Genomic DNA, 22,616 nt, shown 5'->3' with positions numbered 1-22,616 from the left:
CGATATAATTCACAGTAAATATAGGTAATATATATATCAGGTAAAATTATATTAAATTACTTATTAATAATTATGATCTTTTTCACACAATGATAGGTTAATGCAAAGAAATATGTGTAAATACATTTTATTACGACAAAATATATTGTGTGAGCTTATATAACCTTTTACACGGCAATATATTTGTTGCATGGCGAAAGATATTACGTCAAATTTATAAAAATATGTTTATTCTTCTCTCACACAACTTTACACAAAACGTACAGTGGTTGCACAGGACAATAAGATTACATAATATTTTCACATCATAAGATTTTACAAGTTACAAAGCGCTAATTACATTACCACTAATAAAAAATTATGAAAGTAGCTGTGAAGTAATTCTTAAGTGACAAAGTGATACATGGGAGTATTATTGTTTCTTGTTCCGCGCGTTCACGATAAAAGGCACGATATCGAAACTTGTGTAAAATAAAATCACACAGTAGGTATTTGAGTATTAAGAAATTTAAGCGCGCGTTTTCTTCACTTTCAAGCGTAAATAAAATATGTACATACTACAAATAATTATAACAAAAAAAAAAAAACATTTAATTTAATCCTGTGCATCTGGTTGTACATACATATATGTATGTATGTATGTATGTATGTATGTATGTATGTATGTATGTATGTATGTATGTATATATGTATGTATATATGTATGTATATATGTATATACATAGTTTTCAAAGATTAAGAATGTTAATAAATAATATATATACGCGAGAGAAAACAAGAAAAAGTTAAAACAAACTTAAAACAACAGCGCAATGTTAGCAACGATATGTTGGCGGGATATTTTCATAAGCATGAAGCTAGCTTTACGTCTAGCAATTATTTAATATTTTATTCGAGCGATAGTAAACTGATATTATTGTCATGTGTGATTAAGGACGAAAGTTATCTAACGATAACGTCGATTAGCCCAGCATTGTGAGCAATAGTATTCGTTTTCCGGTGATCCAAAGAATTGGCAGTGTTCAGAGCGACACTCTTTCACAACGTACTGTATAAAAAACATTTTATATTATATTTAACTTGCTTCAAAACAAATGTTTGAAATACATACCTTTACATCGTCACTACTGTTCCAGATCTCTGGCTCCGTGCTACTTAATGGAGATTGATTGTTATAAAATGTGGATCTGTAGAGAAAATACTGGATTCATTATTTTGTCATGGAACATATTTAAAAAACTGGCGAATAGAAAATGTGTTCCAAAATAGTACCTTGAAAGATAAAGCGTACGATCCTTATTTGTATTAGTAGGTAACAATTTGCTAACGCTCGCATGACTATCGCGATCACTGGCAGCATAAAATTTAGACTTTCCGGCACCGTAATTCAGTTCGCTTCCCGTATCATCTACTTGATGATCTTGTAGATATCTGCGATTAAACGAACCTTTTATAGCTTATTTCAAATATGCAACAAATAATAGATCGCATTATATGTCACGATAATACCTTGCATGGGCACACTGAAGATAATTTTGAAGCATTTGATCTACATACTGGTGACGTCTACTTTTTATTCTCACGCACAACAAACCCTCAGTAGAAATTCCGCTTGACGAAGGCGGACTTTTTGACCTTTTATTAGTCATATTAGACCATAATTTTTTACTGACGGATCTACCAAGAGAACCAAATTGTTTTGCTACCTCTATTAATTGTCTCGCTGTTTTCGATAATGAACCATCTGCATCGGAAAGCCTATCGATATCTTCAGATGTAAAACTTTGATACTCGCAGTCCAGATATTTTCGTAACAGACTTTCTATCTGTGTGCAATAAAATATAAAAAGAATAATTTTATCTTGAATAATATTCTCGATATTTTTAATACAAAGGAGAAAGGATGTAATGTACGTACGGTATCCTGCGTACAAGTTAACAAATCTCGTAAACCATCGGTCCAGTTCCAATCAGGACCAGGATCCACAGCGAATAAAATTGGCAACAGTTTACCAGTATCCGGATCGACCAGTGGTATACTGACTCCTTCGCCGCAAGCATTGCCATAATCGTTGCATCCATCTACCGTAACAAGCGGTGAAAAATGAGCAGAATGATACGCTAAGAGTAAGGGAGTTCTATGACAACGTGAGGGTAGCACTTCCAAAGGCAGATATACACCGCCGAACGGGATCGGCGCAAAGGCCACTCCTTCAGAATCTTTCAACATAGTTTCTGCTATAACTATTATAGGCCTTTTTAAAGCATGAGCCAAGGCTAAAACGTGTATCTAAAATATAAACAGAGAGTAGAGAATAATTCTATATATATTGTCAAGAAAATGTGATGACATGATACCTCTTCGAGACTCTGATAAGATGTAACAGTTTGGTTTCTAATCGCGGGAGAGGCCATGTCTACTATACTTTGCCATTCAGATAACCACTCTGCTTCTGTATATGATAAATTAGCAGCAGCATTTAGGTCTGTTTGTCTCCACTTCCACCGTCTCAAAAATCATATTTTTACAATATTTTAATTATCATTAAATATTATACTTGCTCTATTTTTATTTCTTATTTTATACCTGAATAGAGCATGTCTGTATTCTCCTTTAGCTAGAGTATTGTACAGCGCTTCTCTTAGAGTAAGCAATCTATCATGAAAACCCCACATTCCTAATGAAGCAGCGTGAAGCAAACAATTACCATCTCCAGATGTTGCTAGCGGCCAGAGAATTCTAGTACTGCCACTCTTGTACCACCAGTTTAAACGTCCTGCAGCTTCGAGAGAGGTTAAACATCCATTCTCTATAAGATCTTTCTCCAAGAATTTACGGAATGAATCTAAGTGATATCAATATTATAGCACAAGTATTAATATTATAACATAAGTATTAAATTGACATTTTTATAGCATATTCGACACACACACAATAAAAAAAATACCTGGATATACAGACAAATCAGGCAGTGAGAATGTGAATTCTGGTGTATCAAGAACGCCTAAAGATGCCAATTGTGTACGAGCATAGGAAACAATTGCTGCATTTTCAGTTGCACGAGAAATACCCCTAGCCAGTTTTTTTGTAGTACTTCCGGTATTATCCAAGCCATTATCAGAAGTAGTCTCGTTCTCCAAGCCATCATACATGGATAAACCAACACTCATATCACAACTGTGTAGTCTGTCAACACAAAAAAATATTCTCATAGTAGAAATAAGTCATCAATTGGTGTTTGTAAACATTATAAAAAGTATCAAAAATCTATTCTATATTGTGCAGAAAACTAGCCAATTAATTCTTAAACACCAGTAGTGTTGCAAACTGATTAAAACTCATGAGTCATTATGAGACTAATTAAAATTAATTAGATATTCTTCTCCTCTGCTCATAATATGCAATAGTTCTTTTAAACACATCTTTCAATGCAGCAAGATTCTTTTTTTTGAAAAAAAAAAAAAAAAAGAAAAAACAAATAAATCTGTTTTCTAATTAATTCGTGAAGATTATACGTTGCAATATCTATTATATAACATATAATTCGATATATAATATATAATTTGAGAATTTTATATTTAGTTATCGAGGTATGTAAGATATTTGTAGCGTTTATTTTTAACAAAGCGACACGCTATAACTATTCCAAGTTGTAAACAGACGGTGCATTAGCGGCGACGATGCAACAAACAAAACGCACATTCTACAAGGTCACACAAGATTCGTAACCGGCCGCGCGATTACGCGCGAATGTCAGTAATCGTGCGCGGTACTCTGCGCGAATCTATAGAAATGGGGCAAAGTTTCGCAGTGACACTGTTTTCATATTTTTAACGAAGCAACGTTACGCATGAGATCGATCGCGTCACGTACAGCTGTGATCGAACACACTTTAGACACAAAAAACAACAGCGACTTTTATAACTTCTTGTCCTCGCTTGATCATAATCTACCCACGAATATATTGCGTAAGTCTCGCGTTATACATTTCTACCTACCGGAAAGAAAATCAAAACAGGAAGAACGTTGCGAAAATTGCGAACCTTGAGGTAGTTATCAAGTTAGCTTGCAGACGCGACGCAGTAGTTAGGATACTCCGAAGAGAAGATAAACTAATCCAGATGTCCCAGTGTATGTCCTTCTCATATTTCGCACAGGCAACGACCGAACTTCGCCGATGATGACGGACTGTGCACGCGAGGAGAATCAATTAGACCGCGATGACTATAAACACAGCAACATAACCTAACCTAGAACAGCTCGTCAAGCGCTAACTTGTCGCGTATACTTCAGGAAGGTGGAATATCCGCACTAACAGTGAGCGAACTGCAATCGTTCTCACGGTAATTCCACATACGGTGAAACTTTAAACGGGTCACATGTCTCGCGTGACGAGCAGGCGCTGTATTTGTGTGCTGTGCATTGACACGTGTCGATTTGTAAATTTTTGGCGGTAGCAAAAACAGTTCAAAAATGACAAGGAAAAGATAAAGAATACTTTTGCGATACATATCGAAGAGTGCGATTGCAATAAGAATTGCATTGTAATTGTATGTGTACGCGCATTGATGTTATCAAGTTTTTGGCGAGACGATAGATAAGCAGTGATGACTCGTGTAAAATCTTATTACGTTTATACGCTGTGTACATACTGTAGAACAAATTACTTTTTTTGCAAAAAAATTAGTAACAGATTGCTGCAAAGAGAAAAAATTATTTGAAAAAGTCCAAGCCTGTGCGTTATTTCGCGTTTGACTAATAATATAAACAATTAATGTAATCAATGTTATATCAATGGATCTTGGACGCTTACGCGCTTTAAGCGTCAGTCTGTCTTTATTGTTGTTTAAATATTGACTGCGTTCCGAGTTACGCATATGCGCGCATTTGTCTATACCATACGTTACGTGTACTATAGATAAATGCGCGCCTATGCGTAACTCGGAACGCAGCCATAGAATAAAGATAGACTGACGCTTAAGGCTGGATCCTCATGCAGACACCGGCACTTTGATACCGAACGTTGATTGGTGAAAGGCAAGTGGTGAGGGTAAATTAGAGCTGCCATTTACCCTCACCATCCGCTTTTCACCAATCAACGTTCGATGTCAAAGCGCCGGTGTTTTGCATGAGGATCCAACCTAAAGCGCCCACTTTAGGCCTTTATGTGTGATTGGATAAATGTCAATCGCCAATCGCCAATCGCAATTGCAATCCGATCGTTAATTGCTAGTGTGATTAGGCGTTAAGAGAAATAAAACAAATTCCAATAAATTCCACTTAACGCTTGCGACAATTGCGAGCGCAAGTTACGTCCACATTGTGAATCTAATCGCATTGGTTATGTCTGGCAAGTTGACCAATGCGACAGAACATTGTAAACCCGACTTACGCTTGCGATTGTCGCCGTGTGATCGCTAATTTATATTGTATCTTGGAGGAGAGTTCTCTTTCATCTGACTTGATTTGTGAGAAAAAATATTTAGTAAATTTAAATATGTCGTTGGATAATGTAATTTAGCTTACGGTAAAATAAAGTCGTTTAAACATTCGAAGTTGTTTTTCAGGTTTGAATTGCGTTAGTGTCATTTTTATACCGACGTTTCGTGAACAGTTCAGCTCATCAGGGTTTCAAGAGCAGCCTGAAACGTCGGTATAAAAATGACGCTAATGCGGTTCAAACCCGAAAAACATCTTTGAATGTTAATACAACACCACGAAAATATCAAATGTCAAACAAAGTTGTCTAAAATTTACAGTATAATTTGAGGTACAAAATTTATTTCTACATGATTTTGAGCTTGGTAATAATGCTACTGTATTGAAAGAGTTTTGCAATTGCAACTCAAAATCGTAATCAGCAATATGAAAAACCCTTAGAAACACTATTTTTCAAAATTTGAAAATATTATAATATTTCACTTTCGTCTCTCGGCCTGGCTCCGATCGGAGCCAGGTGAAACCTAGGTATCGATTCTGTATCATGCAATGTAGTAAAAATGATAAAAGTGAGCAAATTTACTAAAATATCTGTGATGTTAATGGTCAACAACAGTAAATTTGTTTACTTTTGTCATTTACTACATTATGATCCAGAATCGATGTCCCGCGTTTCGCTCCACGCAATATAATAAACTAAATTTAGGTAAATATTACGGAAAAATACCATAGTTTTAATGAAAAAATATCGGCTGTCTAAAGATTATAAAATAAAGATTATAAAAATTTACCTATTTACGAAACACAAAAAAACAAAAAGAACTATTTCCAATAGATCAAGAAAATGCGGAAATTTATTTTTTTTTAGATGAAACCAGCATGAAATATCCAACGCTATCAGATGACGAATATGAATTCTCTAATAATTCTCTTATGACAAGAGAAGTAAAATATTTATCACTCTTTTTTTTCAGCCGTATTTGACAACAATTTCACTCAAAGTAACATTTGGACAGTTCGAAAGCTTCTTATAAGGTTTATTTCCTGCACTGACTACACTAGTTCACAGTCTATTCTTTTTTTATTCATATTAGAAGAAAAAAGATAGACTGTGAACTACTCTTGATGATTTTTTGGCACTTTAACATTCCTCAATCTCACGAAAAAGTATAGTTTCATTTTACAATAATCTTGTAACATGTGCGATTCTTGGAAAATATCAAATCTCACAAAGTACAACGCGCGGCAAAAAAAAACGGCTATATTACGGCATTTTTCAGGGACACCATGGCGTGTACCGATGGAAAATGGTTCTACAAGGAATTCTCATTGAGATAACGATACGGCGTTCTAAAGAGGGATGTTCGTATAACGAAGGAGGGGAAAGAGAGGAGGAAGAAAGAGAGAAAGTGAAAGACGTAAGATGAAGAGAGGTTTGTCGCGATCTTTTCTCTTATTTCTTCATGTATGACTCGAAACGCGAGACGCTTACTCACGAGTTGCACCACACACTACATGTACATACACATATATATATGACACACAGCGGCACGCGCCGATCGAAATTTGACGTTTGCAGTAGACGCACACGCTTCGATCGGCTTCCGCGCGAGGCGTCGCTGTCGGTACTGCTTGAGTCGCGCGCACGCAAACGATCAGTCGCGAGCGCGAGTCGAGTCAATTCGGGAGTGTTGTTCATTTCATTGTTCAGCGGTATACGCGTCGTCCTGTTTCGGTTCTTTCCGCTCCATTCGATGATACGTCAAACGTCGCGTCGTGTCACGTCACATTAGACACACACGCCGCGCTTCGGTTTGTCGCATGTCAAAGTGCTACCGCCGCGTCTCTTTTGCGTTCGTTGTTATCATCGCTCGTGATATAAAAAAGTGTTTCGTCTGGATCTGTGTATTGTGTGTTGAACTACATAATAAAATGTCTTCCGAACTAATACGGAGTGTCTCGCGAGAAAACAACTGAACGTTGGTGCAACGGAACGTCTGATCACTGCAACATCAACTCTTAAGCTTCCTTCCAATCGGTCAATTCTTCCCGTTTGTGGTGAGTGTAACTCACAAGTGTTGACTTTTCGTCGCGAGCGGAGGTGCGAATCTGTCGGAACCGTCATGTACTCTGCGATTCGCGGCTTTATCGAGCCGACACAATTGTGCACGATGGCGCGACGAAATTGATTTTAAGCGAGCGCACTATAGGCGTCTCTTAAATTATACATTCTTTCGAGCACTCGGCTGTATCTAATGCAATATTACAAGAAATGTATGTTTGCTTGATAGAAATTGCAATTTACGATGCGTTCAGGGAGCGCGCTATCAACGCAAAGCGCATACGTCATTCTATCCTTGTTTTACATATGACAAGCGGAAAAGATAGAATGACGCTTACAACACGAAAGCGTGTATCTTTCTCCCTCTCTATCCCGAATGCATTCTTACTTACTAAAAGCATTGCAATCGGACTATATTACTTTGATTTATCTTCATACGATTTTCTAAGTATAAAAATAACATTTTAACATATTGAAAATCATTTACAATCGTTTGCGATCGGGATGCTTTTAAAAAATATGTGCGTTAAAATATAAATAATCAATTTACATCACCCTATTATGTATAAGAGTAATTATTAATTTATTAATGTTTAAAAAAGCATAACCGAATAATTTGTGTAAATTTTTTTTGTATTATATATGTGTAATTTTAAATTTAATTTAATTTTGTATTATTTATGTATAAATTTTAATCTTTTTACGATATCATAAGTAATGTCGCAATTTAAATCAACAGTTAAAAGTATTGAAATATTATTAAACTTAGAGAGTCTCCTATCTTTATTTCGTCGAGAGTTATCACTGCAAAAAAGTTTTGTCTGGTGTGTGCAGAGAAAATTTCTGATCATTCTTTATATTCTAACCAAAGTTCTTGGTAGAGAGTGTGATCGCGTTTTCTAGAAAAACATTGCACACGTGCGATGCTTTCCCTAGACGCGCGTTTGACAACAGGTTTTCGCGCACGTAAGCGTTTGCATCGGTTACGTAACGGCGTATCGAAGGTTGCTCGATCTTTCTCTCTCTTTCTCTTTTTCTTCTCTCCCTTCCTCTCTTTCTCTCTCCCTCTCTTTTTTTTCTTCCCTCCCTTCTTTCCTTCCTCTCTCTCTCTCTCTCTCTCTCGGAAAAGCATATATATATTTTAATCTCTGTCAAGATACACATTAATCTATTAATATGATAGAACAAACTCTTGATTTGTATAAGGTCTATGAATATAAAAAAGTTTTATCAACACGTACGTTGCATTTATACGAAGCAAGCCGCAAAAAGAATCAGCATATTATGAAAAACAAAAAACATCAATAAAATTATTCTACACACTTATTGAGAGAGAAAAGTAAAACACACTAAATAGTTTAAAGTGACATTTAATTAATATTAAAAAAAACTTTTATTAAATTAGCTTTCCTACTATAGAAAAATTCGTATTTACATAAAAATTAAATGCATTCGTACCTACATAAAAATTAAATGCTAGTTAGATGCTAATAAAGTGCTTAATTAAAAAATTTGATGCTCGACTTGTTTGGCAGGAAATTGACATAAAGTCAAGCCCTTCTTATATTAAGAAAAACTATGTTTCCGATTAAAAAATCTTCTAAAAACCTACATTATAATTAGGTGTTAATTAAGTGCTTTGTTTTACTCTACACAATTAATATTTATTTATATTATATAATTTTAATACAAAATGTACTTTTAGGATTTTTGCACTGCTGTACTCACAGAGTACTAGGTCAGTACAGATCCTGTCCGCGCGATGTTAAATTCTAATACCGATGTCAATGATTAATATCGTGCCAGACTTTTTATCTCAGCATTTGGCTAGTAAATCGATACTGGTTTCCAGTATTTGGTTAATACTGGTACGATACTGACATGATATTACATTCCAATACGGTGCAGTGTCGATCAGTACTGCGCCAGATTTATCATCTCAGCATTCTGTCAATATCGAATCAACACTGGCGGTCCGTACTCCGCCAATATCCAATTGCGAATACTGCGCCAATATTGAGTCGTTTGTATAAAATCTTATTTAAGCGCTAATTATTCCGCGAGATATGCTAATTAGTGCTTTAGAAAAGATTCGCACTATTCAGCTTTGATATTTTTTTCGCGAGCACAACGGATATAACGTAATCACGCGCCGCAGGACTCTATTATCATGCTGTCCAAGGACGCGGGTTTTAACTATTGTTTTGTGGTCGTTGTAAATAGGATCAAGAGAGTCGACATATATGTTTCTCATTGTCGTGTCCTGCGTAAGATTGCGTTTTTCTATGTTCTCCAATACGCGCGCGCACGAAATGAGATTTTTAGTTTTTTTGCACAAATCTTACTACAATTGACGTTAACTTCCTGCATTTGTCTTTCTCAAAATAAAGTGTCAAAAAAGTACTAAACAATAAAATGAAATTTTTTAAATACTTTTATATGGCCACCACAATTATTTTGATATCTATAATTTTTATACATATCTTTTTTATTGAGTTCTGCTTTGATATCTCGTCACTCCCTACGTATAATCCCGTAACTTTAAAACACAAACAAACATTTTAGAGGAGAGCAGTTTAAAGATTTAAAACTTCATGTTTTTAGTTACGGAATTCTTTCGATTTCAAATTTTTATTTTTTTAATGAAATTTTTTTTAATATTTAGTCAAGAACATGACTTTCTAAGTATTACTATGCAATAACCGGAAAATCCCGTGTGTGATACTTACATAATTATACATAGGAAGTGACGATCTATACACTTCAACAAACTTTATTGCGTATATGTGAAATACATTGTATAAGTTACACATGTGTGTGTGTGTGTGCATATATACAATGTATATATGACAAGATATGTCATTTAAATACATTGTGAGATAAGATAGCTTTGATAATATACTTATACACAATTCATTGTATTATATTTCAATGGCATTGAGCAAATGTGAATCATACTGTTTCCGACAAATATATCTGCTGATAACGTTAGAAATTGTACTATAATTAAGAATTTCTTTCATAATGTCTGACTGTTCAATTTTATTTTACTATGCTGAACACGATAGACGAATAGTATTTTATTGACAATTTTTTATTGATCTTGTATAAACATGACAATGCAATGGCGTTGCAAAAAATCTATTATGCAATTTATAAGTTATTACAGGGATTAGTTTATCTCTTTCTTAACGCGATATACGTACATATTTTTCTCTCGTGTAATGATACTCTTCAATCAACATCACGATAAAAATAATTTTGCATGTGTCAAGAGAATTAATAACATCAAATGTTTATGTTGCAAAGAAATTTATTATTCGCGTCGTGGCTAAAAATTGTTGTCTTACAATAATAACTCATAATTAACATTGAACAAAATACGAAAGATTCAAAAATGAAATATAAAAATAAAATATTCTTTAATATGTTTTTTTTTTAATTTTATGTACAATAGTTAATAATATTGAACTGAATGTTATTTCATTCGCGTGTTCGGATGTGATTTATTGTTGTACATAAGCAAAAAACAAAAATGCACATATAGCTTTCTTGTTGCTAAATTATTGAGAATCCCGGAGAGGTTTTTGCGCCGTGTATTACGAAATACTTCGGCAAACATTTTAACGGGACGTAAACTTACAAATGTTCAAGGAAAACGAAGTTTCTATAATCGCCGCGTCGTCGATCGCGTAACGAGTAGCGAGTCCTTCATTATTTTTTGTATCTTGTTGAATTTTATCAAAATAGTTTTTCTCTTTGATAATTATACACTTTGATTGTTCTCCCGCAAGCAAATTATTATGTACAACTAATTGTCTCGATTCGTATGCGCCAAGTTAATAGAGTTTCTTACTTTTTTCACCTCGCACACACGTGCATTTCTTTGATCACGATACCTTTTAATGTTAGGAAACGACTACCTTGTTTGGACTTTTTAAGTATGTCAGTGACACACAAGGCAAGAATTCAGTACTTTACCTCGCAAATCTCTTATTGATACATACTTATTACGGCTACATTAACTATAAATCGTGCAATGATAGTAATGTAAAATAAAATCAATGAAGAAGTCCATATTCAAAGTAAAGATAAGTAATTGGTATAAAGTTTTCAAAATAAATTGACAACATATTTTTTGACCAGAAAATTGTGACTTTGTTGATCTTGTAGATATAAGCGCATAATAGATGTTCATATTGCAGTTTTATGAATATGCAAATAAAAGATTGTTCGCAGTAGATTGACTTTTTCGGTGATTGATGTATACCGCCGTAATATTATTTCACTGCGGGATTTAAATCGTGCATGATTAACACTCCGATAGTGGCTTTATACATCTAGCGTATAGATACGCTACAAGCTATTACAGCGTATTCGAATGATCTGTCGGTGCCACTTTGCGTTCATGAAATGGCATCGCTTTCCGCACACTATTCGGTTATCCTTGCTCCGTTCTAAAATCGTTGACTCTGTACTCCGTCTCGTTTCCTCCACACGCTTTCCTCGGTTTCAAAATCAATATAGCTGCCGCCGGAGCTGGCGTAACTGTCGTCAACGACGCGACTGACGCCGTTCTGGTCAGATCCTCTATTCTTTCCGCTGTATCTTTTTTGACACGACGAGTGGTGAACTTTTGCTGTATAGATACTAACGAACTAGGAAAACCGGTCTGTTGATTTCTCAAAAGAATTTGACACTAATTAATCGTTACAATGTCTAAAGTTCTACGGTCACGTTGCACATCTTAAGTAAATCAATAGGATCGCTTAAGATAAAAATTTACTTAATAATGTTAACAGACAAATAATCTCCATTTATTTATATTATAGAAAGATAAAAGCATTATTATTAAATTAAATTGAATATTTGTGTGTCTATAAATAACAAAAAAATTAACTCAAGACTTTGATAAAAGTATAGTTTAACTTGTTGCAAGTATTAAATCGTCAGTCTTATACATATAACAAGAAAAATGCGCAGATACACATTGTGTGTGTATGTGTTTCAATAATTTATCACATATTAATAGTCACAATATTTATCGATCCACCTTTGTTATTCTTTCGGAGATTGAATCGTCTCTTGGAGATTTTTGTGTGTAGTCGAAAAATATAAAAATCGATAAACTTCAAAGAAAAGCCTATTGCATTCAATGTTATCATTCTTCTTCTGTTCGCAAATTCTATTTAGTATTCGCGATATGTTCGTTTAGCTTAGCGAGCTTGTCACATCCTTGATTAATTCACGATTTATTGTTTCCAGAACTGTGGTGAAATTAATTGTGAATGGTTTGAAAATTCAAATTTATATCGTACTTGCTTGAAAAAGAGAAATTTTCACATGTGACATTTTCACATTAGTCTATTTCTGTGTAAAGTCGGCACGTATTAATTGAACTTGTACAATCTTCAAGATTTTTATTTTAGTTGCCATCACGGTATCTCGTGAACGCGCGTAGTAATAATCGCATAAATATGAAATCATAACTTTTTTGTTCTCTCTCTCTCTCTCTCTCTGTTCTCTTGCACTATTGCATCGCAGTAAGTTATAATATCGAAAGCATAAGTTTATCGTTACAATTTTATACACGGTGAATTGTCAATTTTCCGCAGTGCTGTCGTATCACTTTTTGATTACGTGTATTTGAATCAAGTTACATCTATTTAATCTTTTTAAATACTTTTCATTTTTATTTCTTCTCTTTTCAAAAAAAGAAAGCTAGATTTATACAAAGTAGGATGTATGATGATAAGCATCGTGAATGACAAGCGCATTAATGTTCAAGACACAGAACCTACCTAGTAGTCTAATCTCGCTGCTTGCTTAAGTTAATTAACGGAGATGAGATCATCAAGATCTCAGACCGCAGCTATCGTTATTTCAGCTCTAGATGAGCAATATTTCTTTGAAGTAAGACTGTTTTTGAAATTGTAACAAAGTAACGAATATGAAGTTATAAGTAGATATGGAATTAAACACTTGCAAGTATGTGCGCCGATAACGGTTTTGTTCATTGTTGATTATGAAACAATCTGAAAGTTATATTAAATGTCATTTTGGATGTTTTTTGCGGACGTTGTTTTCAACAATTTACAAGACGATGTATTAACGAAATTCGTAATATTTGGTATGTGCGGGTTTGCGTTAGAAAAAAACTGTACGCAGAAAGAAAGAAAATGAGTGCGTGAGTGAGTAAGGAAACGAGCGAGCGAACAAGCAAAAGCCGGTTTGTACGAAAGAGTAATATATATACGCACAGTTCAAGTGCGTTCTTGCCGTTTCGGACATTGCCACTGCACCATTGTGAAGAGTTCTTGGAACAAAAACTCCGTAGAGGACAATAACTCTGAATAAATCACTGTCTTCAATAGCTGTTTGGCACAAGATGTTTCGACCGACTGTTTATACCCAACGTTGCTGTTTAAAAGACAGGATCAAAACGACCGCCGCCACCGTCTCGTTTTGCGATCAGGAATTCACCGCTCAGGCGTCATTTTTCTTAATTATTATATTACAAATTTCAAAACCAATTGTCTCAGCTATTGACCAAATTTGCAGCTAAATACAGTTTGGCAAAACCCAACAGCACTTGTCTGAAGATGAAATATCCCGAGTCGAAATTTTGACTCTCTGATGAACCTCTCATTCTACTATATATAGGAGTTACGATAGTAAAGTAGGTTCAATTGCAAGGATAAAATTTGCTCCTACTTTCAACCTAAAAGTGTCACAAATTTCCATTTTCTCCAAGTTAGGTTTAAAGTAGGTNCAAAATAGGAGTAACGTAAAATTTATAGAATTAAAGGTTCAAAAGAGGAGTAAATGAATATAAGTGTCAAAGTAGGTTTAAATAAGTATATTGGTCAGTTAAATAGGTTCAAAGTATCTTCAAAAGTTTGAAAGTAGCATCAAAATTTCGACTCGGGATTACATACAATAAAAATAAAGATATTATATAGGAGCTTTTCTTAATAAAATTAGTGAGAACGACACACAAGTGTGTTAATGTGAAATCGTTCACTTACGCATTTCTATAATACTTATAAAACATACGACACTTGTTAATCATATAAAAAACTATTCATTTTTTCAAGCTTATACATTTAATAAAAATTCAGAACTGAGACTCACTACTAATTTTATACTATCGTTGAACGCGATAAGTACTTTTTCTATTGTATCAAGGAGATTTAAACGCCGATTTAAATATAAATCTCCGGTGATCTTGCACTTAGCGCAACAACATTAAGGGAACATCTTATGGTGAGACTCGAAACGTTATAGCTAATTTTTTCAACGAGACGTGAGTATACGCGAGCAAACGGTAGTTTTAACAAAACAATTATGTCTCAAAACTGTACAAATCTGTACAAAATCGGATTTACAATCTGTGTATCGTCGTCACTTACGTGTAGATATTCTTGTGATGTTATAAGTGACATAATTATCTGATTTTCCATAAACACAGATATTATATATACAGCGCATACCCATATACACACACATCCATCCATACATCCATAGAAAGACGTGCATGTAAATACATACAATTCAACTCTCTCATGTGGGTGGGACCGGTTTTATGCAGTGTTCACACGTGCATTGGCAAGCTGCTGTCACGTAACATATATATACACACACGCACACAAAGCGGAACTAGTTTGTTATAGATGATCTAAATGAAAGAGATGGACAAAACATGCTGGCATAATTTTTATTATTATCATAGGAAACGATACACACAACCGAGATGAAGAAAAATGTGAGGAAGTTTAACAAACTGATTTTTCGTTTTCTTCTAAGCGTTTCTGACAAAGACGAACACAAGACGTTTCGTACACACACACACACACACACACACACACACACACACACATATTGTTTATATATGCACAATATATATGCGTGTGTGCGTGTGTGCGTGTGTGTGTGCGCGCTGTGTGCTGTGTATACCTATACGTAAATACGCACAAAACGAAGTTTTAAGGTTCCTAAACGTCGAGTCTGATTTAGTGGCGACAGTTGATCACCAAAACTCATAGGCATATAAGTATAGAAACCACTGTTTGCATTGGTTACTTTTTTTGTCATTTTTGCACTTAGAATAAGACAGATATATATACTTACTTTGATAAGAAAAGGGAAACGAAATAAAGTACAAAAAAATGTATACAACACAGACTATCTACACGAAGTAATTTGAAATAATCTTAAAAACATCAAAAGTTTTTTGCTACTTAGAAAACTATTTATAGAAATAAAAGTGTTACGATAAATTAAGATGCTTTTTCGACAAAGTACAATTATAAAATAAACCAGAAGATTTGTTTGGGGGGGGAGTGAGATTAAATAGTGAGAAACATATAATAGGAAGCATACCTTGGCTGTTATCAAAGTTACGTTGACAAATTTGCACGATCGTGTTTAACATTAAATAACTTTGTTTGTATAAAGATATATGAAAATAATATTTTTTTTCTTAAAACTAAAGGATGTGACTATTATGTAATGTACTCAATATTACATAATATGGTGTGCAGTTTGTTATTTTTAATAATATAATTTGCATGTCACAATGTGCCCCAGTCTCCCCTACCCATAGCTCTAGCGTAGTGACGTAATGGGGACGAGTTACAACTTCTACGCAAATGTTCCCTATAGATCCGTTTAACAACACCGGAAGTTGTAATAATTCTGATGATGGCGCGTTCCCTCTCTTGAATGGTTGAGCGACCAATTGCAAGATGTAAACGAGAGCGTTAAGAAAAATATCGTAACATATACTATTATATATGTATAATTTTTATTCTCGCAAAACTGATTATCAGAAGAAGCGTGGTTTTACGATCAGTTGTGCAAAAATAAAAATGTTTAGACGTTTAATATTCAAGAATAACCTCGTCACTGAATTTGTTGCTCTAGTTTTTCTCTACTGACAATGGCGATGCTTCGTGGAGGATTTTTCAACTTGATTTAAAAGCTTTTTTATCCCAAGAGGGATCCCTGCACGTGCGAGCAAAGTCTCGAGTGAGAATCACGTACTTCGATAAGTGGCGGATGTTAGATATAGCCGGAGTCTATCATGATCAATGATTTTATACATACCGCTCCATATTCTCACCGCACTTGAGTGCTAAACGTGTCATTTGACACCGATTCTTAATAAATCGCACACATCCGATGATGTGTGCATGAAAAATTACAGAGTCGTCGGATTTAGACTAAAACGGTGAATAAAAAATAACCGTGTGAAGGGCATTCAGGATATTTTTTCTCTTTGCTTTATTTTTTCATAAAACTTTTCTGTAAATTCTTTGCATTATGTGTCTTCTCATTGTGTTTTATTTTTCACAAGCATGTGTTTTACTTGCGCAACGAAATATAATCCTTTTAAGATGAGAAAACTGAGATGTGAAAATACTAGATTATTGATTAAGCGTAGACATAAAGCAGCTTCAAATAAACAAAAAAGAACACGTGACGAGAAAATACTTACAATTGGACAGTTAACAAAAACGAAACAAATTATTTCGATAAACAACATGTGTATACATACGAGCGTTGATACAAATCTGTTTACTTTTGACCTTATGAATAGAAACGTGTGTAATAAATGTAATATAGGTCGTGTTATTGATTATCCGTTCAACGTCTATTAATAGATATCTTGCAAAATAGGACGCGATAGGCGTCGATCGGTAGCGCGCGAGAAAAGTTCACTTTAGTTTTTTATACAAATATGTATATATATATATTTCTCTCTAACGACATATATTTTAAATATCAGTACAATTTAAATTTATTTTTAGAATGCAATTTTTATTATAATTTTGTATACAATTTTCATCTCTCTCTGCATACATCACATATTTCATATTTTTACTAAATAATTTGACATGTGAAGTTTATTTATTGATTATAATACCGATAAAGACATTAATATTATTATTTTTTATTTGTTATTATTTATTATAATTTTCTCTCACATATTATTATAGTATATTTTATTTATGTCTTAAGAAAAATGATCAGTTGTAGACGTGTTTTTCAATGCTTATTTATGAGTTAATGTCTTATCATGTTTGTACAAGAGTCAGTGACATTTGCTGCAAGTTCTGCGCGATATATACGTGCACGCGCAAACGGGTTACATCGCTCATCGTCCACTTTACCGGAGCGAAATGCACCGGGCAGATGCGTCAAATGCGTGTACGCATCCGCTCAACCATTCTGTCATTATACTATCAGACGATGCAATTGCCAATTGGCAATGCCGGGAGCGAATTTTCTCGTCGTTTCTTCGCGCTTCAGTGTTGCCATCAGTGTTTTTTTCCAAATGTTGATCTGGTCTGACGTCTTTCAGAGAATAACAGAGAAGAACTCGTTCCGTGAATGATAAAACGTGGACGGCCGTATTTTTTCTATTCTTGTGATCATAGAAAGAGTAACTTATTATAGATTTTATATTTTATGCACGAAAGTGAAATGCTAATATCTTTGCGTCAACATATTCCTATTTGAAAATATGTAGTTTGCTCGCATATAGATTTTGATTATATTTATAGATATAGTGATCTTTTTAATATATCGAGAAAGACATATTTTCTAGATGATTAAGATATTATAATTCACGTTTATATTATATGAAATAAATACAATAATTTCTCCGGATACAAACCGAAAGTGGAAACGCGACGTGTCTTAAGAGAGAGAGAGTAAATTATTTAAGTAGCCAAGAGAGATATTGGGTCAATGTGAGCCAATATGCTAGATGTTTGTGCAAAGTGTATTTTGTATTTATGCAAACGTATAAAATACACAATAATTTGAACTGAATTAAATTCTTTTAAACTTTATCTAGGATGCTTAATTTGCATTACATATAGATGAAATACTCCAATTTACTACATTACATATAGATGAAATACCCCAATTTAATACTATGTGAGCTCAAAATTGTTGTTAAATTTGTTAAATTACTTACTTTCCTGTGTGGAATAGATCATAAATTTTCTTAGCTACTTAAGGTAAACGATAAGAGAGAACTAAACTTGTTAGATACGAGTGAGCGTGACAAAACGATCGTCTCACTTAGCATCGAGGCAATCATGGACAACTTTTATAGTTAATTCTTTTTTGCAGTAGTAGTAGAAATAAAGAAGTGTTTTATATTGAAGGAAAAAATTGGACTTATTATCTGAAAAATATTGTACACATGTGTATATATATGTATAAATCACAGTAGTATTTTTTAAAAAGTAGTAAATTATAAATAAAAAGATACATATATATATATAAAGATGTCATTTTTAGAATCAATAAATTATTTGTTGTCGTATTTGAAATATAATTAAGATTACAGATATCTGTATCATTTGATATTTGATGCTTTCTGATAGTGTGTTAGAATTCTTTAAAAAATGATCTGGTTTGAACCGTGTCATTTAGTGTCATTTTTATGCCGACATTTCGTGAACGTTTTAGTCCAGGATTAATCATTTACAAACGCTCGTTTTTTTTTTCATAATTATTAAAAAGATGTGACAAATTGCGCGCGTATTAGAAAAAATTGTTAACATTAAAAATAGAGTAAAATATAAAAGTAAATTGCGTGATAGCGCATTATATAACTAAGTACATTCTGTTTTTGAGGCTTGAAAATAAAATGCGAGTATATTTTATTCCGTTGTGCCGTTTTATATAAAATTGTAATACTGTGCGAATTAACATCGACGGTCGATTACGATTCCGCGTCAAGTATATGATTACAATTACATGAAGCCGAGATATTAGTTGGAAGTTCATAGTAACGTAACGCTAAAAAGTTACTGTTACTTCTTCTGCTTTGGCCATCTTTATTTCTTCTTAGCTTCTTTTTTTCTTTCTTTTATTCTTTCGATGGATCGTGATGTAAACATAGAATGAGATAAAAAAGAGTTAAAGAAGAAATACGGCACACACACACACACAAAGAGAGAGAGAGAGAGAGAGAGAGAGAGAGAGAGAGAGAAAGAAAGAGAGAAGTGGCTCCTAGATTGACATTCGAATCGCTCTTCTTTGCGATACGTAACTGCAATCTGTTTCTTGTTCTTTTCATCTTTCTTTTCTCCCGTTTTCTACACTTCTTGCTGGAACACAGAGGAATAGTAGCATCGGCGGCAGCGAGGACGGCAGAAACATAGACTCTTGTGAGTTGCAGGAGTTGCGGTACTGGTCTAAGAGAATTACCGTTAGAAGAGCTGCACTCGCTTACGTACTTCCTAGACTCCATGTTACACATATATACCTGCGTGTTTGAGCTTCTTCTGCATCGATGTACGCGCACACCGAGATGCACCGCAAAGTACACAACTATGCGGTAATAGTACAGCATGTAACGTCGACTTATACATAGCGACCGACTGTGCTTCCAGTTCTCCCGGCCAGGACAGTTGATTTGCTTTTCTCTATTTGTTCGCTTTTATCTGCAAAACTAGTAGCCGTTACGGACGATGATGCCACGAACGTTCAATCCATTCGGACACTCGATCATCTTGCGAGCGCATCGAATTAAACTTTGGTGTTTCTGTGTCAATGCTTTGCGAGTCACCGCCGCAGTTGTCGAGTATATGCGCTGCAAACGGAGTTCAGCGAACTATACTGCGTACGATAATCCTGCGAGGTATCTTACCGTCCGAGGTGCAGCAATAAAGAAAGAAAAGCTGAATTATCGAGTAGACAATTTACAAAAAAATAGTTGTTATAAATAAAGAATTACAAAAGTACGCGAAATGCGAATAGAAATGAATTAATAATAACATCGCATAATTCATCGATTTATATAATTCTTATTTTACTATCTTTTTATATTACTTTTTTACATTAGAATAAAATTCATAGTTTTAATATTGTTCACATCTTACGCGCGCGTGCGTGAATCATAACATTATCAGCTGTATGAACATGCTTGATGAATTTCCTTTCTTACAGTTGTTACGCGTCTATATGTACAGGATGTCTGAAAAGTTTCGATTAAGCCGAAGTATGAAAATGAACTAGATTACTCTGAACTAAAATGATTTTCAGTTGTAAAGAAAAATGGTTTACTTTATGCAATCTCTTAATAGCAAGAAGAGCAAATAAGCGAGTGACGTGTCACAACTTCTTGCAATTAGATGATTTTCATAACTGAAAATTATATACGTCTACAGAATCCGCATCATCGCTTCCCACGTGTTCATTAGATTACATGTATTAATTAATCACTCAATAACTATTGCAAATTTTGCAAAATAGTACATGATTTTTCAGTTTAGATTACTAATTTATTTTCAGATCTATTTTCACACTTCGGCTTAGCAAAAATTTTTCAGACACCCTGTACACACACACATACACACACGTTTAGTTACGAGTTATCTGGACATTGTTAAACTAAGATAGATTGAGAAGCTATAAAATGCGTCTGAAATCTGGAGCAAACGGTCGTTCGAGCTGACGCGAAATTGCATGCAAGATTAATCGCGCAAGCACGCGGGAACAAAGGCAAAGAAAAAGTTTGAACGGCGCGCGCGTGCACAATAGTTTCTCTCTCCAACTGCTGCTGCGATATTCCCACTTTGGTTTCTGACGTTTCGCCACACATTGTGCACGTCTGCTTAAAGCACTTCTTCTTTCTTCTTCTTCTTCTTCTTCTTCTTCTTCTTCTTCTTCTTCTTCTTCCTCCTCCTCTCTTCTTCTCTTTCATTCCACATCTCTGTGTCCCTGAACCTCATACTTGGCCACTCGGTCATTGTTCAGCTTACAATGAACCGTTTCGATATATGTATACCCTATGTGCACTTAAATATCTGCGCGTATGTATATAGTGCGCCGGTGCACTTTTCGCTGTTGCTCTCGTGAGTGTATTTTCAAGAGAGAGAGAAAGAGAAAAGAAATTTACGTATTACCTTCTGTTGGTCGGCTTTAATTAATATGGCCTTTATGAGATCAGCGGAATCGAAATCGACATGGTCTACCGCGACACATGCTACGGCACTGCAAAGGAGAAATATGACAGAAGAACGGTTCTTTTGTTTCTCTTTCTCTATGCGTGCGTGCTACACACCGCGGTTTTCGTGCTCTTCCTTCGCTCGTGCCGATTGCACGGAAAAACACGCGGTGCTTGTTAATTCTCGGCTCGATTGTCAAACTAATAGCTTGTTTTCTGCTGAAGAATTAATAATACGAGTCGATCGATATCTTTCAAGATTTTTGATACAGTTACTTTTTCTCAACATCTCATTTTATTTTATATATTATTATTATGTTCCCTTAAAATATATAATTTTGCTTTTAGAGCAGTATCCTTTTTTTTTATCGTAACATATTTATAGAAAAATTACTTGCACAAAAACTTTGTACAGTAAATTGTATTTCTGAGGACTAAAGTGATAATTTCTTGTTTCTATAAAAACTATATGTACTCTAATTTAATTTTTTTTTATTTAATTTAATGTTTTCTTAATTTATGTTTGTCAAAGAGTTTTCATTATTCTTGAATTACATCGTTTTCGAAGATAATAAATGTAAAATTAATTTGTTCCAATTTGCATGCTCGTTCGCAGGATTATCGTACATACGGTCATATGCATATATTCTCATTTAATATCATCGGAAGCACGTAAACTTTGTTCGTGATCGTGCGAAGCATGAAAAGACACTTGTAGATAAAATGCGTGCACGCGGAATCAATAAACATTAGGCTCGCGTTGCACTTACACGTCAGAAAAAGAAGATATTATTCCCAGTTACATGTGCTTCAATTTCACAATGTTCGATGCAAATTAACAAGTGTTAAACAGGTCCATCTTACACCTATTTTCTCCTTCTGTTCGATGTGAGTCAAAATACGTAGATTTTCGATTATTATTTCGGTTGCTTTTCCCGAAGTAAAATTACTTCGCATCACGTATTGGATCACGATTGTAGCCACGCGATCTGGAGTAATTAGTGTGCAATGCTAATTATTGCCACTGCAGAACGGCCGTGAAAGTGTCCAGCTGTACCGGATTTCTTTACGTACTGAAAGAAAAACTATCATAAACGCGTATATCCGCGATCACAATCGTATTTGTTATATGGGAGGATAGA

The 22,616-nt window shown here is 34.5% G+C and overlaps 2 protein-coding genes across 10 annotated transcripts in view; one reads left to right on the top strand and one right to left on the bottom strand.

Moving 5' to 3' along the window:
- Positions 1 to 735: 735 nt before the first annotated feature.
- Positions 736 to 4,609, bottom strand: LOC109852255 (OTU domain-containing protein 7B-like). Of its 5 annotated transcripts, none has more exons than XM_020423289.1 (9): positions 4,045 to 4,609; positions 2,949 to 3,187; positions 2,709 to 2,846; positions 2,359 to 2,453; positions 1,919 to 2,290; positions 1,510 to 1,826; positions 1,273 to 1,431; positions 1,112 to 1,187; positions 736 to 1,048 (listed from the first exon to the last, which is right to left on the bottom strand). In XM_020423289.1, the coding sequence occupies exons 2-9, from the start codon at positions 3,169 to 3,171 to the stop codon at positions 947 to 949; spliced, it is 1,482 nt and encodes a 493-aa protein (XP_020278878.1). In that variant the 5' UTR covers positions 3,172 to 3,187; positions 4,045 to 4,609; the 3' UTR covers positions 736 to 946. The 5 variants fall into 5 exon arrangements, with proteins under 5 accessions (XP_020278878.1, XP_020278850.1, XP_020278842.1 ...); XM_020423261.1 differs by having other exon boundaries at positions 2,359 to 2,509; positions 2,588 to 2,846; positions 4,000 to 4,608; XM_020423253.1 differs by having other exon boundaries at positions 2,359 to 2,509; positions 2,588 to 2,846; positions 4,045 to 4,608.
- Positions 4,610 to 7,112: 2,503 nt separating this feature from the next.
- LOC109852610 (SH3 and multiple ankyrin repeat domains protein 3-like) overlaps positions 7,113 to 22,616 on the top strand; it is a 96,824-nt gene continuing 81,320 nt past the window's right edge. For all 5 annotated transcript variants that reach the window (XM_020423964.1, XM_020423925.1, XM_020423918.1 and 2 more), the window contains exon 1: positions 7,113 to 7,498. The gene's annotated coding sequence lies outside the window, so the exon portion shown is untranslated. The remainder of the gene's footprint in view (positions 7,499 to 22,616) is intronic.

Source organism: Pseudomyrmex gracilis, unplaced genomic scaffold (assembly GCF_002006095.1).
Source record: "Pseudomyrmex gracilis isolate BER0280 unplaced genomic scaffold, ASM200609v1 scaffold_1, whole genome shotgun sequence".
NCBI lineage: Eukaryota > Metazoa > Arthropoda > Insecta > Hymenoptera > Formicidae > Pseudomyrmex > Pseudomyrmex gracilis.
The sequence above is the reverse complement of the archived record's forward strand: the minus strand, read 5'-3'. Positions and strand labels throughout refer to the sequence as shown.

Excerpts from the sequence above, each read along its gene's own strand:
- LOC109852255 (XM_020423261.1), bottom strand. The coding sequence starts at position 3,171 with ATGAGTGTTGGTTTATCCATGTATGATGGCTTGGAGAACGAGACTACT. Across the intron at positions 2,847-2,948 it reads TGATTTGTCTGTATATCCAG|ATTCATTCCGTAAATTCTTG; the intron begins GTATTTTTTTTA and ends GATATCACTTAG. Across the intron at positions 1,049-1,111 it reads ACAGTAGTGACGATGTAAAG|TACGTTGTGAAAGAGTGTCG; the intron begins GTATGTATTTCA and ends TTTTTTATACAG.